Source organism: Salmo salar, unplaced genomic scaffold (genome assembly GCF_905237065.1).
Source record: "Salmo salar unplaced genomic scaffold, Ssal_v3.1, whole genome shotgun sequence".
In the NCBI taxonomy this organism is placed as follows: domain Eukaryota; kingdom Metazoa; phylum Chordata; class Actinopteri; order Salmoniformes; family Salmonidae; genus Salmo; species Salmo salar.
Window position 1 is genome coordinate 94,713 of NW_025548801.1, and position 16,121 is coordinate 110,833.

The 16,121-nt window shown below is 46.0% G+C and overlaps 1 protein-coding gene across 2 annotated transcripts in view; it reads right to left on the reverse strand.

The window, feature by feature from the left end:
- Window positions 1-16,121, reverse strand: part of LOC106596065 (rap guanine nucleotide exchange factor 5) — a 73,249-nt gene that overhangs the window by 17,578 nt on the left and 39,550 nt on the right. For both annotated transcript variants that reach the window (XM_045712767.1, XM_045712766.1), the window contains 6 exons: window positions 11,872-11,969; window positions 11,503-11,625; window positions 10,992-11,170; window positions 10,588-10,678; window positions 5,494-5,544; window positions 4,994-5,081 (listed from right to left, as the gene is read on the reverse strand). In XM_045712767.1, coding sequence (XP_045568723.1) covers window positions 4,994-5,081; window positions 5,494-5,544; window positions 10,588-10,678; window positions 10,992-11,170; window positions 11,503-11,625; window positions 11,872-11,969 — 630 coding nt within the window. The remainder of the gene's footprint in view (window positions 1-4,993; window positions 5,082-5,493; window positions 5,545-10,587; window positions 10,679-10,991; window positions 11,171-11,502; window positions 11,626-11,871; window positions 11,970-16,121) is intronic.

A 16,121-nucleotide genomic window follows, 5' to 3' on the forward strand; every position in this document is an offset into this window, starting at 1 on the left:
TTCAGGAGGCAGTGATGACAGTAACAGTACAGACCACTGCAGGGTCCAGGAGACAGTGATGACAGTAACATTACAGACCCCTGCAGGGTTCAGGAGGTAGTGATGACAGTAACATTACAGACCACTGCAGGGTTCAGGAGGCAGTGATGACAGTAACATGACAGTAACATTACAGACCACTGCAGGGTTCAGGAGGCAGTGATGACAGTAACATTACAGTAACATTACAGACCACTGCAGGGTTCAGGAGGCAGTGATGACAGTAACATTACAGTAACATTACAGACCACTGCAGGGTCCAGGAGACAGTGATGACAGTAACATTACAGACCCCTTCAGGGTTCAGGAGGTAGTGATGACAGTAACATTACAGACCACTGCAGGTTCAGGAGGCAGTGATGACAGTAACATTACAGACCACTGCAGGGTTCAGGAGGCAGTGATGACAGTAACATTACAGTAACATTACAGACCACTGCAGGGTTCAGGAGGGAGTGATGACAGTAACATTACAGACCACTGCAGGGTTCAGGAGGCAGTGATGATAGTAACATGACAATAACATTACAGACCACTGCAGAGTTCAGGAGGGAGTGATGACAGTAACATGACAGTAACATGACAGTAACATTACAAACTCCTGCAGGGTTCAGGAGGCATTGATGACAGTAACATTACAGAAACATTAGACCACTGCAGGGTTCAGGAGTCAGTGATGACAGTAACATTACAGACCACTGCAGGGTTCAGGAGGCAGTGATGACAGTAACATGACAGTAACATTACAGACCACTGCAGGGTTCAGGAGGCAGTGATGACAGTAACATGACAGTAACATTACAGACCACTGCAGGGTTCAGGAGGGAGTGATGACAGTAACATGACAGTAACATGACAGTAACATTACAAACCCCTGCAGGGTTCAGGAGGCATTGATGACAGTAACATTACAGAAACATTATACCACTGCAGGGTTCAGGAGGCAGTGATGACAGTAACATTACAGACCACTGCAGGGTTCAGGAGGCAGTGATGACAGTAACATTACAGTAACATTACAGACCACTGCAGGGTTCAGGAGGGAGTGATGACAGTAACATGACAGTAACATTACAGACCACTGCAGGGTTCAGGAGGCAGTGATGACAGTAACATTACAGTAACATTACAGACCACTGCAGGGTTCAGGAGGCAGTGATGACAGTAACATTACAGTAACATTACAGACCACTGCAGGGTTCAGGAGGTAGTGATGACAGTAACATTACAGACCACTGCAGGATTCAGGAGGCAGTGATGACAGTAACAGTACAGACCACTGCAGGGTTCAGGAGGCAGTGATGACAGTAACATTACAGAAACATTACAGACCACTGCAGGGTTCAGGAGGCAGTGATGACAGTAACATGACAGTAACATTACAGACCACTGCAGGGTTCAGGAGGCAGTGATGACAGTAACATTACAGTAACATTACAGACCACTACAGGGTTCAGGGAGGCAGTGATGACAGTAACATTACAGTAACATTACAGACCACTGCAGGGTCCAGGAGACAGTGATGACAGTAACATTACAGACCCCTGCAGGGTTCAGGAGGTAGTGATGACAGTAACATTACAGACCGCTGCAGGGTTCAGGAGGCAGTGATGACAGTAACAGTACAGACCACTGCAGGGTTCAGGAGGCAGTGATGACAGTAACATTACAGTAACATTACAGACCACTGCAGGGTTCAGGAGGCAGTGATGACAGTAACATTACAGTAATATTACAGACCACTGCAGGGTTCAGGAGGGAGTGATGACAGTAACATTACAGTAACATTACAGACCACTGCAGGGTTCAGGAGGTAGTGATGACAGTAACATTACAGACCACTGCAGGGTTCAGGAGGCAGTGATGACAGTAACAGTACAGACAACTGCAGGGTTCAGGAGGCAGTGATGACAGTAACATTAAAGTAACATTACAGACCTCTGCAGGGTTCAGGAGGCAGTGATGACAGTAACATTAGAGAAATGTTACAGACCACTGCAGGGTTCAGGAGGCAGTGATGACAGTAACATTACAGTAACATTACAGACCACTGCAGGGTCCAGGAGACAGTGATGACAGTAACATTACAGACCCCTGCAGGGTTCAGGAGGTAGTGATGACAGTAAAATTACAGACCACTGCAGGGTTCAGGAGGCAGTGATGACAGTAACAGTACAGACCACTGCAGGGTTCAGGAGGCAGTGATGACAGTAACATTACAGTAACATTACAGAACACTGCAGGGTTCAGGAGGCAGTGATGACAGTAACATTACAGACCACTGCAGGGTTCAGGAGGCAGTGATGACAGTAACATTACAGTAACATTACAGACCACTGCAGGGTTCAGGATGCAGTGATGACAATAGCATTACAGTAAAATTACAGACCACTGCAGGGTTCAGGGAGGCAGTGATGACAGTAACAGTACAGACCACTGCAGGGTTCAGGAGGCAGTGATGACAGTAACATTACAGTAACATTACAGACCACTGCAGGGTTCAGGAGGCAGTGATGACAGTAACATTACAGAAATGTTACAGACCACTGCAGGGTTCAGGAGGCAGTGATGACAGTAACATTACAATAATATTACAGACCACTGCAGGGTTCAGGAAGCAGTGATGACAGTAACATTACAGTAACATTACAGACCACTGCAGGGTCCAGGAGACAGTGATGACAGTAACATTACAGACCACTGCAGGGTTCAGGAGGCAGTGATGACTGTAAAATTACAGACCACTGCAGGGTTCAGGAGGCAGTGATGACAGTAACAGTACAGACCACTGCAGGGTTCAGGAGGTAGTGATGACAGTAACATTACATTAACATTACAGACCACTGCAGGGTTCAGGAGGCAGTGATGACAGTAACATTACAGTAATATTACAGACCCCTGCAGGGTTCAGGAGGCAGTGATGACAGTAACATTACAGTAACATTACAGACCACTGCAGGGTTCAGGAGGTAGTGATGACAGTAACATTACAGACCACTGCAGGGTTCAGGGGGCAGTGATGACAGTAACATTACAGTAACATTACAGACCACTGCAGGGTTCAGGAGACAGTGATGACAATAGCATTACAGTAAAATTACAGACCACTGCAGGGTTCAGGAGGCAGTGATGACAGTAACAGTACAGACCACTGCAGGGTTCAGGAAGCAGTGATGACAGTAACATTACAGTAACATTACAGACCACTGCAGGGTTCAGGAGGCAGTGATGACAGTAACATTACAGTAACATTACAGACCACTGCAGGGTTCAGGAGGGAGTGATGACAGTAACATTACAGAAACGTTACAGACCACTGCAGGGTTCAGGAGGCAGTGATGGAAGTAACATTACAGACCACTGCAGGGTTCAGGAGGCAGTGATGACAGTAACATTACAGTAACATTACAGACCACTGCAGGGTTCAGGAGGCAGTGATGACAGGAACATTACAGACCACTGCAGGGTTCAGGAGGCAGCGATGACACTAACATTACAGTAACATTACAGACCACTGCAGGTTTCAGGAGGCAGTGATGACAGTAACATTACAGACCACTGCAGGGTTCAGGAGGCAGTGATGACAGTAGCATTACAGACCCCTGCAGGGTTCAGGAGGCAGTGATGACAGTAACATTACAGTAACATTACAGACCACTGCAGGGTTCAGGAGGCAGTGATGAGAGTAACATTACAGACCCCTGCAGGGTTCAGGAGGGAGTGATGACAGTAACATTACAGTAACATTACAGACCACTGCAGGGTTCAGGAGGCAGTGATGACAGTAACATTACAGACCACTTCAGGGTTCAGGAGGCATTGATGACAGTAACATTACAGTAACATTACAGACCACTGCAGGGTTCAGGAGGTAGTGATGACAGTACCATTACAGTAAAATTACAGACCACTGCAGGGTTCAGGAGGCAGTGATGACAGTAACAGTACAGACCACTGCAGGGTTCAGGAAGCAGTGATGACAGTAACATTACAGTAACATTACAGACCACTGCAGGGTTCAGGAGGCAGTGATGACAGTAACATTACAGTAACATTACAGACCACTGCAGGGTTCAGGAGGGAGTGATGACAGTAACATTACAGAAACGTTACAGACCACTGCAGGGTTCAGGAGGCAGTGATGGAAGTAACATTACAGACCACTGCAGGGTTCAGGAGGCAGTGATGACAGTAACATTACAGTAACATTACAGACCACTGCAGGGTTCAGGAGGCAGTGATGACAGGAACATTACAGACCACTGCAGGGTTCAGGAGGCAGCGATGACAGTAACATTACAGTAACATTACAGACCACTGCAGGTTTCAGGAGGCAGTGATGACAGTAACATTACAGACCACTGCAGGGTTCAGGAGGCAGTGATGACAGTAGCATTACAGACCCCTGCAGGGTTCAGGAGGCAGTGATGACAGTAACATTACAGTAACATTACAGACCACTGCAGGGTTCAGGAGGCAGTGATGAGAGTAACATTACAGACCCCTGCAGGGTTCAGGAGGGAGTGATGACAGTAACATTACAGTAACATTACAGACCACTGCAGGGTTCAGGAGGCAGTGATGACAGTAACATTACAGACCACTGCAGGGTTCAGGAGGCATTGATGACAGTAACATTACAGTAACATTACAGACCACTGCAGGGTTCAGGAGGTAGTGATGACAGTACCATTACAGTAACATTACAGACCCCTACAGGGTTCAGGAGGGAGTGATGACAGTAACATTACAGACCACTGCAGGGTTCAGGTGATAGTGATGACAGTAACATTACAGTAACATTACAGACCACTGCAGGGTTCAGGAGATAGTGATGACAGTAACATTACAGACCACTGCAGGGTTCAGGAGGTAGTGATGACAGTAACATTACAGACCACTGCAGGGTTCAGGAGGGAGTGATGACAGTAACATGCAATGTTTTCTGAGGCACCTTTCAGTAGCAGAGGAAGGAAAGGGATCTTCGGCGTTTTGGTCTTCCTGAAAGTGTCCCTGTAGGCTTTGTGGTTGAGAGAGGGGTCCTGTGAAGACATGTTGAGACAGATGTGATGCTTGTCTTTGGGGAGAAACGTGGTCTTCTGCGTCCCAAATGGCAACATATTCCCTATATAGTGAATACTTATGATCAGGGCCCATAGGGATCTGGTCAAAAGTAGAACACTATGTAAGGCATAGGATGCCATTTGGGACTCAAATATGTGCACTGCAGAAGCCCTCACAACCCCTAACATCTGTTACTGTGTCCCAAGAGACCAGACCTAGTGATAATTAACAAGCCTCCTGCTTTTATTAACTCAACAGTGAAAACAAATAGCCTATTTAATGACCAGATAACCCAATATGTTCCCAGTACTATACGTACAACCCAGAATTCCATGGATAGTCCCATTCATTATTACAGGATCTCTACACAATACAAAATCATGAACTTACCGTCAACATCTCCAGCTCCAAAAACACTTTTTTCAATTTTCCTGGAACTTTCTGATGGAAAGAAAAACAGGTTGAGTTGCCACAACATTTACTGGATCTCCTCAGACCTCCTCCTTGTCCTGTGAAAAGATTTGCACACCCTCCTCCCTCATACAATATTATTACCACCATAAATAACAATGACTGTGGCAACCCTGTGTTTATAAACGTAGATATCAACTTTGCTACTTCAGCATGGTTTGTTGGTACAGTTGATGCCACGCAGGGATATGGGCCAGAAGGTTGAGGGTTCGTCGACCACCACAGACGAGCTCACTCTCCCTGCTTGTCTCATTACACTACGATCAGAGCCGGCAGCAGACAATGATCAGCTAAGAGGAAATCAGATTTTTAACAGTTTGATGCTATATTTATAATTATATAAAATATTTGCAGTGAATTTTCCAACAGTGGAGGCTGCTGATGGGAGGACGGCTCATAATAATGGCCAGAAAGGGAGAAAATGGAATGTCGTCAAACACCTGGAAACCATGCATTTCATGTATTTGATACCATCCCACTAATTCTGCTCAGGCCATTACCACAAGCCCGTCCTCCCCAATTAAGGTACCACCAACCTCCTGTGTTTTCCACCAACAGGTTTCTGTGCCAATGCACCACACACAACCAATATGAAATGCATAAATGCATACTGCTTACTGACTGAGCGCTTATCATCATGGTTTGTGTTTTCAACTCCACAAGTAGAGAATGTCTATCTGACAGAGAACATCCCCCCTACCTTATAGACTTACTCAGTATCGAAGGCTTGGCTTCACAATCTACGAATGTCATTCAACTTTTTGCTGTTTTGAAACAGATGTCTCTTTCCATTGATCGAATGGCCGTTGCTCAGTTAAGATGCTGGAATTACACTGAGTGTACAAAACATTAGGAACTGCTCTTCCCATGATATAGACTGACCAGGTGAATCCAGGTGAAAGCTATGATCCCTTATTGATGTCACTGTTAAATCCACTACAATCAGTGTAGATGAAGGGGAGGAAACAGGTTAAAGAAGGATTTCTAAGCTTTGAGACAATTGAGATATGGATTGTGTATGTGTTCCATTCAGAGGGTGAATGGGCAAGACAAAGATTTAAGTGCCTTTGAACAGGGTATGGTAGTAGGTGCCAGGCACACCAGTTCGTGTGTCAAGAACTGCAATGCTGCTGGGTTTTCACAATCAACAGATTCCTGTGTGTATCAAGAATGGTCTACCTTCCAAAGGACATCCAGCCAACTTGACACAACTGTGGGAAACATTGGAGTCAACATGGGAGAGCATCCCTGTGGAACGCTTTGGACATCTTGTAGTGTCCATGCCCCGACGAATTGAGGCTGTTCTGAGGGCAAAATGGGGTGCAACTCAATATTAGGAAGGTGTTCCTAATGTTTTCTACAGTCAGTGTATAGTGGGGGTGCAACTCAATATTAGGAAGGTGTTCCTAATGTTTTGTACACTCAGTGTATAGTGGGGGGGTGCAACTCAATATTAGGAAGGTGTTCCTAATGTTTTGTACACTCAGTGTATAGTGGGGGGTGCAACTCAATATTAGGAAGGTGTTCCTAATGTTTTGTACACTCAGTGTATAGTGGGGGGGGTGCAACTCAATATTAGGCAGGTGTTCCTAATGTTTTGTACAGTCAGTGTATAGTGGAGTGGGGTGTGCAACTCAATATTAGGAAGGTGTTCCTAATGTTTTGTACACTTGGTGTATATTCGAGTGGAGTGGATGAATGTGAGCAGGTAGCCTACAGGAGACTTTTGAAGTAGCGTTATCAGGCTGAAACATTGTGACTATATTTAGGCGTTAGGTTCTAGGTCTAGAAATAGATGGGAAAGGAGGCAGAACGCATGTTAAGTTTCCCTGAATAACTGGGCCTGCTGGGAGCACAGGCCTATGTGGAGAAGACTTAGGAGAATGATGATCCGTATCAGAAGTAAAAATCCAGCCAGACTGACCTGCTACTGTGCTTTTCTAGAATCTGTCCAGAGTCGACCCACAACTGATCCATGGAATGAAACATTCAATTAACAAGGCTATTGCGCCATTATTCAAATGGAATTTTCACTGCCGATTACAGCCTAGAGTAGAATTGTACTCAATTGAAAACAGTAATGCACTTTTTCATTGCATTGTGGTGTTGTACTGTACTATAATCTAGGTAAGATAACTGTATTGTCCCTAAACAAGATCAATAGGGGAGGTTTTTGAGCTGCATGTTTCAGGTCTTCACTGTTCTTTGATGATGTAATGATGCCTCTCAGCTACTCTTCTATCGAGTGGATTTACATTGAACATTGGTGAAGATTTGAATGATTTTATGTGTGGTATGATTGCTAATTAGCATTTTGCAGATCTGGATAAACATCCACCCACCGCTACTGTCGCTATGAATAGAGGACAGGATAGACAGTTGACGGGTAGACTATATATGATTCATCTACTACTGTAGTCACTATGAATAGAGGACAGGATAGACAGTTGACTGGTAGACAATATATGATTCATCTACTACTGTAGTCACTATGAATAGAGGACAGGATAGACAGTTGACTGGTAGACAACATTGACATATGGTTTAGTAAGAGTGTAGAAAAGCATAGTGCATAAGGGATGTACCAAAACATCTCCTCTGTGCCCAATAAAAACACACTACCCTCCTCTGTGCCCATTAAAAACACACTACCCTCCTCTATGCCCAATAAAAACACACTACCCTCCTCTGTGCCCAATAAAAACACACGACCCTCCTCTATGCCCAATAAAAACACACTACCCTGCTCTGTGCCCAATAAAAACACACTACCCTTCTCTGTGCCCAATAAAAATTCACTACCCTGCTCTAGTGCCCAATAAAAACACACTACCCTCCTCTGTGCCCAATAAAAACACACTACCCTGCTCTAGTGCCCAATAAAAACACACTATCCTCCTCTGTGCCCAATAAAAACACACTACCCTTCTCTATGCCCAATAAAAACACACTACCCTGCTCTGTGCCCAATAAAAACACACAACCCTCCTCTGTGCCCAATAAAAAACACACTACCCTCCTCTGTGCCCAATAAAAACACACTACCCTGCTCTGTGCCCAATAAAAATACACTACCCTCCTCTGTGCCCAATAAAAACACACTACCCTCCTCTGTGCCCAATAAAAACACACTACCCTGCTCTATGCCCAATAAAAACACACTACCCTCCTCTATGCCCAATAAAAACACACTACCCTCCTCTATGCCCAATAAAAACACACTACCCTCCTCTGTGCCCAATAAAAACACACTACCCTCCTCTGTGCCCAATAAAAACACACTACCCTTCTCTATGCCCAATAAAAACACACAACCCTCCTCTGTGCCCAATAAAAACACACTACCCTCCTCTGTGCCCAATAAAAACACACTACCCTCCTCTGTGCCCAATAAAAACACACTACCCTCCTCTGTGCCCAATAAAAACACACTACCCTCCTCTGTGCCCAATAAAAACACACCACCCTCCTCTGTGCCCAATAAAAACACACAACCCTGCTCTGTGCCGAATAAAAACACACTACCCTCCTCTGTGCCCAATAAAAACACACAACCCTCCTCTGTGCCCAATAAAAACACACTACCCTCCTCTGTGCCCAATAAAAACACACTACCCTCCTCTGTGCCCAATAAAAACACACTACCCTCCTCTGTGCCCAATAAAACCCACTACCCTCCTCTGTGCCCAATAAAAACACACTACCCTCCTCTATGCCCAATAAAAACACACTACCCTCCTCTATGCCCAATAAAAACACACTACCCTCCTCTATGCCCAATAAAAACACACTACCCTGCTCTGTGCCCAATAAAAACACACTACCCTCCTCTATGCCCAATAAAAACACACTACCCTCCTCTGTGCCCAATAAAAACACACTACCCTCCTCTGTGCCCAATAATAACACACTACCCTCCTCTGTGCCCAATAAAAACACTCTACCCTCCTCTGTGCCCAATAAAAACACACTACCCTCCTCTATGCCCAATAAAAACACACTACCCTGCTCTGTGCCCAATAAAAACACACTACCCTGCTCTGTGCCCAATAAAAACACACTACCCTGCTCTATGCCCAATAAAAACACACTACCCTGCTCTATGCCCAATAAAAACACACTACCCTCCTCTATGCCCAATAAAAACACACTACCCTCCTCTGTGCCCAATAAAAACACACTACCCTCCACTGTGCCCAATAAAAACACACTACCCTCCTCTGTGCCCAATAAAAACACACTACCCTCCTCTGTGCCCAATAAAAACACACTACCCTCCTCTGTGCCCAATAATAACACACTACCCTCCTCTCTGCCCAATAAAAACACACTACCCTGCTCTGTGCCCAATAAAAACACACAACCCTCCTCTGTGCCCAATAAAAACACACTACCCTCCTCTGTGCCCAATAAAAACACACTACCCTCCTCTATGCCCAATAAAAACACACTACCCTCCTCTATGCCCAATAAAAACACACTACCCTGCTCAGTGCCCAATAAAAACACACTACCCTCCTCTATGCCCAATAAAAACACACTACCCTCCTCTGTGCCCAATAAAAACACACTACCCTCCTCTGTGCCCAATAATAACACACTACCCTCCTCTGTGCCCAATAAAAACACACTACCCTCCTCTGTGCCCAATAAAAACACACTACCCTCCTCTATGCCCAATAAAAACACACTACCCTGCTCTGTGCCCAATAAAAACACACTACCCTGCTCTGTGCCCAATAAAAACACACTTCCCTTCTCTGTGCCCAAAAAAACACACTACCCTCCCCTCTGCCCAATAAAAACACACTACCATGCTCTGTGCCCAATAAAATCTAAAATAAAATAATCCTCAAAGCAACAACAAAACGTTAGACAACTCTCTCCTATTTTGAACTAACCAGCACATTTCAAACTGTCCCTTGGCAAAAGACAATCAAGACTAGTTTATTTGAAAAGCTTAAAAGACATCCCATCACAAATAGTCACATACAGAAGCAGACAAACACTGACCTCCCAGGTCTGACTTAGGCGGCTAACTGCTGCTGTGTTCAGACCCATAACGATGGCAAAGAAAGAGTTGAGGTTCCTCTGGGCTTTACAGCTGAAGAAACAAAGAGTGACACTGTTAACACCAGCTTCATACAGTAATGATACAGGAATACAAACTGTAATTCCTCACTAAACCACAGGAGGGGGCATCCTGTCCATGCATACCTCACTATAATAGAGTATTGTGCAGAGTTCTGTAGTTGACGTATTGGGCCCTTAGTGAAATGGACCAGTCATACTGCTCTACTTCTGTAGAAGAAAACTTTAGCACATTTTGAGGATGTAACAACTCTGCTCTAAATGCTGGATCCCACTATGTTGTGGTCAGAGAGGAGAGGATAGGAGAGGAGAGGATAGGAGCTCACTGGGCAGCGATCTTGATGAACTTCTTGATGAGTTGGACTCTGTTGCAGAGCGTAGGACACATCAGGACTTCTGTCATCACCCACAGCTGTACCTCATTGCAGCGCTGCAGCAGCAGCTCCAGCGCCACCGTGTGGCCACCGCTGGCATGACGGCTGAACGTGAAGTACACCAGCTCTTGCTGTAGTGGAGAGAGACAGGACAGGGCAGGACAGGACAGGGCAGGACAGGACAGGGCAGGACAGGGCAGGACAGGACAGGACAGGGCAGGACAGGACAGGGCAGGACAGGGCAGGACAGGGCAGTACAGGACAGGGGTGAGCTTGTAGAAAGCTTTGAATCACTAATATATTTAACTATGTCCTAAATGGCACCCTATTCCCTTTATAGCGCACTACTTTTGACCAGAGCTCTATTGGCCCTGGTAAAAACAAAAGGTGCACTATAGTGAATCGGGTGCCAATTGGGACGCATACATAGTGTAGGTGATGGACAAAAGATGATGTCACGGACCTCATGTATTGAGTTGAAGACACTCCAGTCAAAGTTTGTAAGGGTGACAGCCACGTCCCATGTGTTCATACTCAGCATGCGAGCTGACCTCTGTTGTAGCTCTGCGTTGTCTGTGAACGGGTTCTGAGAGGAGAAATGAATATGATATATGTTCTGTCGGGTTATGTAAGAACATGTTCTTTTCTGGTGTGATATGACCCTGTGGGATATAGGCTGGAAGCATATCCAGTAGGAATCAGGTATATAATGTGATAAACCAAATGCAGAAGTAGCTTGATAGGAGGCCTGAGGACTGTCACCTCTGCTAGATTCATTCACATTGTAGCCTGCTGAGGAACTGCATTGAAGTGGACTCATTGTGATTCCTACCATGACTTCACTCAGATCCTTTCTGCACACATGCAGCCTCCCCACTGCTGTCAGCGAATCAGAGTAGAGCCTGTCCTGAGGCTTCAGGAGGAGTTTCTCTGGAGAGAGGAAGCATCACACACAGCACAGCCGTTATAAATATGTCAGCCAGCGTGTCACCTGCTATCTGGGGTAGATAAGTGTCCCAGTGCCGGGTTGGTTCTGTTCTGCAGTAGTCAGTCAGTGTAGGGTTGGTTCTGTTCCACAGTAGTCAGTCAGTGTAGGGTTGGTTCTGTTCTGCAGGACTCAGTCAGTGTAGGGTTGGTTCTGTTCCACAGTAGTCAGTCAGTGTAGGGTTGGTTCTGTTCCACAGTAGTCAGTCAGTGTAGGGTTGGTTCTGTTACGCAGGACTCAGTCAGTGTAGGGTTGGTTCTGTTCTGCAGGACTCAGTCAGTGTAGGGTTGGTTCTGTTCTGCAGGACTCAGTCAGTGTAGGGTTGGTTCTGTTCTACAGTAGTCAGTCAGTGTAGGGTTGGTTCTGTTCTACAGTAGTCAGTCAGTGTAGGGTTGGTTCTGTTCTGCAGGGGTCAGTCAGTGTAGGGTTGGTTCTGTTCTACAGTAGTCAGTCAGTGTAGGGTTGGTTCTGTTCCACAGTAGTCAGTCAGTGTAGGGTTGGTTCTGTTCTGCAGGACTCAGTCAGTGTAGGGTTGGTTCTGTTCTACAGTAGTCAGTCAGTGTAGGGTTGGTTCTGTTCTGCAGGACTCAGTCAGTGTAGGGTTGGTTCTGTTCTACAGTAGTCAGTCAGTGTAGGGTTGGTTCTGTTCTGCAGGACTCAGTCAGTGTAGGGTTGGTTCTGTTCTGCAGGAGTCAGTCAGTGTAGGGTTGGTTCTGTTCTACAGTAGTCAGTCAGTGTAGGGTTGGTTCTGTTCTGCAGGACTCAGTCAGTGTAGGGTTGGTTCTGTTCTGCAGGACTCAGTCAGTGTAGGGTTGGTTCTGTTCTACAGTAGTCAGTCAGTGTAGGGTTGGTTCTGTTCTACAGTAGTCAGTCAGTGTAGGGTTGGTTCTGTTCTACAGTAGTCAGTCAGTGTAGGGTTGGTTCTGTTCTACAGTAGTCAGTCAGTGTAGGGTTGGTTCTGTTCCACAGTAGTCAGTCAGTGTAGGGTTGGTTCTGTTCTGCAGGACTCAGTCAGTGTAGGGTTGGTTCTGTTCTGCAGGACTCAGTCAGTGTAGGGTTGGTTCTGTTCTACAGTAGTCAGTCAGTGTAGGGTTGGTTCTGTTCTACAGTAGTCAGTCAGTGTAGGGTTGGTTCTGTTCTACAGTAGTCAGTCAGTGTAGGGTTGGTCCTGTTCTACAGTAGTCAGTCAGTGTAGGGTTGGTTCTGTTCTACAGTAGTCAGTCAGTGTAGGGTTGGTTCTGTTCTGCAGGACTCAGTCAGTGTAGGGTTGGTTCTGTTCTACAGTAGTCAGTCAGTGTAGGGTCGGTTCTGTTCTGCAGGACTCAGTCAGTGTAGGGTTGGTTCTGTTCTGCAGGACTCAGTCAGTGTAGGGTTGGTTCTGTTCTACAGTAGTCAGTCAGTGTAGGGTCGGTTCTGTTCTGCAGGACTCAGTCAGTGTAAGGTTGGTTCTGTTCTACAGTAGTCAGTCAGTGTAGGGTTGGTTCTGTTCTGCAGGACTCAGTCAGTGTAGGGTTGGTTCTGTTCTACAGTAGTCAGTCAGTGTAGGGGTTGGTTCTGTTCTGCAGGACTCAGTCAGTGTAGGGTTGGTTCTGTTCTGCAGGACTCAGTCAGTGTAGGGTTGGTTCTGTTCTACAGTAGTCAGTCAGTGTAGGGTTGGTTCTGTTCTGCAGGACTCAGTCAGTGTAGGGTTGGTTCTGTTCTGCAGGGGTCAGTCAGTGTAGGGTTGGTTCTGTTCTACAGTAGTCAGTCAGTGTAGGGTTGGTTCTGTTCTACAGTAGTCAGTCAGTGTAGGGTTGGTTCTGTTCTGCAGGGGTCAGTCAGTGTAGGGTTGGTTCTGTTCTACAGTAGTCAGTCAGTGTAGGGTTGGTTCTGTTCTACAGTAGTCAGTCAGTGTAGGGTTGGTTCTGTTCTGCAGGGGTCAGTCAGTGTAGGGTTGGTTCTGTTCTACAGTAGTCAGTCAGTGTAGGGTTGGTTCTGTTCTACAGTAGTCAGTCAGTGTAGGGTTGGTTCTGTTCTGCAGGACTCAGTCAGTGTAGGGTTGGTTCTGTTCTGCAGGACTCAGTCAGTGTAGGGTTGGTTCTGTTCTACAGTAGTCAGTCAGTGTAGGGTTGGTTCTGTTCTGCAGGACTCAGTCAGTGTAGGGTTGGTTCTGTTCTGCAGGAGTCAGTCAGTGTAGGGTTGGTTCTGTTCTGCAGGACTCAGTCAGTGTAGGGTTGGTTCTGTTCTACAGTAGTCAGTCAGTGTAGGGGTTGGTTCTGTTCTACAGTAGTCAGTCAGTGTAGGGTTGGTTCTGTTCTACAGTAGTCAGTCAGTGTAGGGTTGGTTCTGTTCTACAGTAGTCAGTCAGTGTAGGGTTGGTTCTGTTCTACAGTAGTCAGTCAGTGTAGGGTTGGTTCTGTTCTGCAGTAGTCAGTCAGTGTAGGGTTGGGTCCTGTTCTACAGTAGTCAGTCAGTGTAGGGTCGTTTCTGTTCTACAGTAGTCAGTCAGTGTAGGGTTGGTTCTGTTCTACAGTAGTCAGTCAGTGTAGGGTTGGTTCTGTTCCACAGTAGTCAGTCAGTGTAGGGTTGGTTCTGTTCTGCAGTAGTCAGTCAGTGTAGGGTTGGTTCTGTTCTACAGTAGTCAGTCAGTGTAGGGTTGGTTCTGTTCTGCAGGGGTCAGTCAGTGTAGGGTTGGTTCTGTTCTACAGTAGTCAGTCAGTGTAGGGTTGGTTCTGTTCTACAGTAGTCAGTCAGTGTAGGGTTGGTTCTGTTCTGCAGTAGTCAGTCAGTGTAGGGTTGGTTCTGTTCTACAGTAGTCAGTCAGTGTAGGGTTGGTTCTGTTCTACAGTAGTCAGTCAGTGTAGGGTTGGTTCTGTTCTACAGTAGTCAGTTAGTGTAGGGTTGGTTCTGTTCTACAGTAGTCAGTCAGTGTAGGGTTGGTTCTGTTCTGCAGTAGTCAGTCAGTGTAGGGTTGGTTCTGTTCTACAGTAGTCAGTCAGTGTAGGGTTGGTTCTGTTCTACAGTAGTCAGTCAGTGTAGGGTTGGTTCTGTTCTGCAGGACTCAGTCAGTGTAGGGTTGGTTCTGTTCTACAGTAGTCAGTCAGTGTAGGGTTGGTTCTGTTCTACAGTAGTCAGTCAGTGTAGGGTTGGTTCTGTTCTGCAGGACTCAGTCAGTGTAGGGTTGGTTCTGTTCTGCAGGACTCAGTCAGTGTAGGGTTGGTTCTGTTCTGCAGGACTCAGTCAGTGTAGGGTTGGTTCTGTTCTACAGTAGTCAGTCAGTGTAGGGTCGGTTCTGTTCTACAGTAGTCAGTCAGTGCAGGGTCGGTTCTGTTCTGCAGTAGTCAGTCAGTGTAGGGTTGGTTCTGTTCTACAGTAGTCAGTCAGTGTAGGGTTGGTTCTGTTATACAGTAGTCAGTCAGTGTAGGGTTGGTTCTCTTCTAAAGTAGTCAGTCAGTGTAGGGTTGGTTCTGTTCTGCAGTAGTCAGTCAGTGTAGGGTTGGTTCTGTTATACAGTAGTCAGTCAGTGTAGGGTTGGTTCTGTTCTGCAGGACTCAGTCAGTGTAGGATTGGTTCTGTTCTACAGTAGTCAGTCAGTGTAGGGTTGGTTCTGTTCTACAGTAGTCAGTCAGTGTAGGGTTGGTTCTGTTCCACAGTAGTCAGTCAGTGTAGGGTTGGTTCTGTTCTACAGTAGTCAGTCAGTGTAGGGTTGGTTCTGTTCTGCAGGACTCAGTCAGTGTAGGGTTGGTTCTGTTCTGCAGGACTCAGTCAGTGTAGGGTTGGTTCTGTTCTACAGTAGTCAGTCAGTGTAGGGTTGGTTCTGTTCTACAGTAGTCAGTCAGTGTAGGGTTGGTTCTGTTCTACAGTAGTCAGTCAGTGTAGGGTTGGTTCTGTTCTACAGTAGTCAGTCAGTGTAGCCACAGCGGCTGACAACAGAAAACGACTACATGTCGGGACAGCAGGACTTTGTTCATTCCTGCTCGCTTTAGGTGGACAGACTTTATATGTGTATACTGTATCCTAGTCCAGGCTCATCCTATATAACTACTGCTGTACACACCTTTTCTATTCATATACTGTCCATACTGTCTTTACACATCATTATATGTACATAATATACA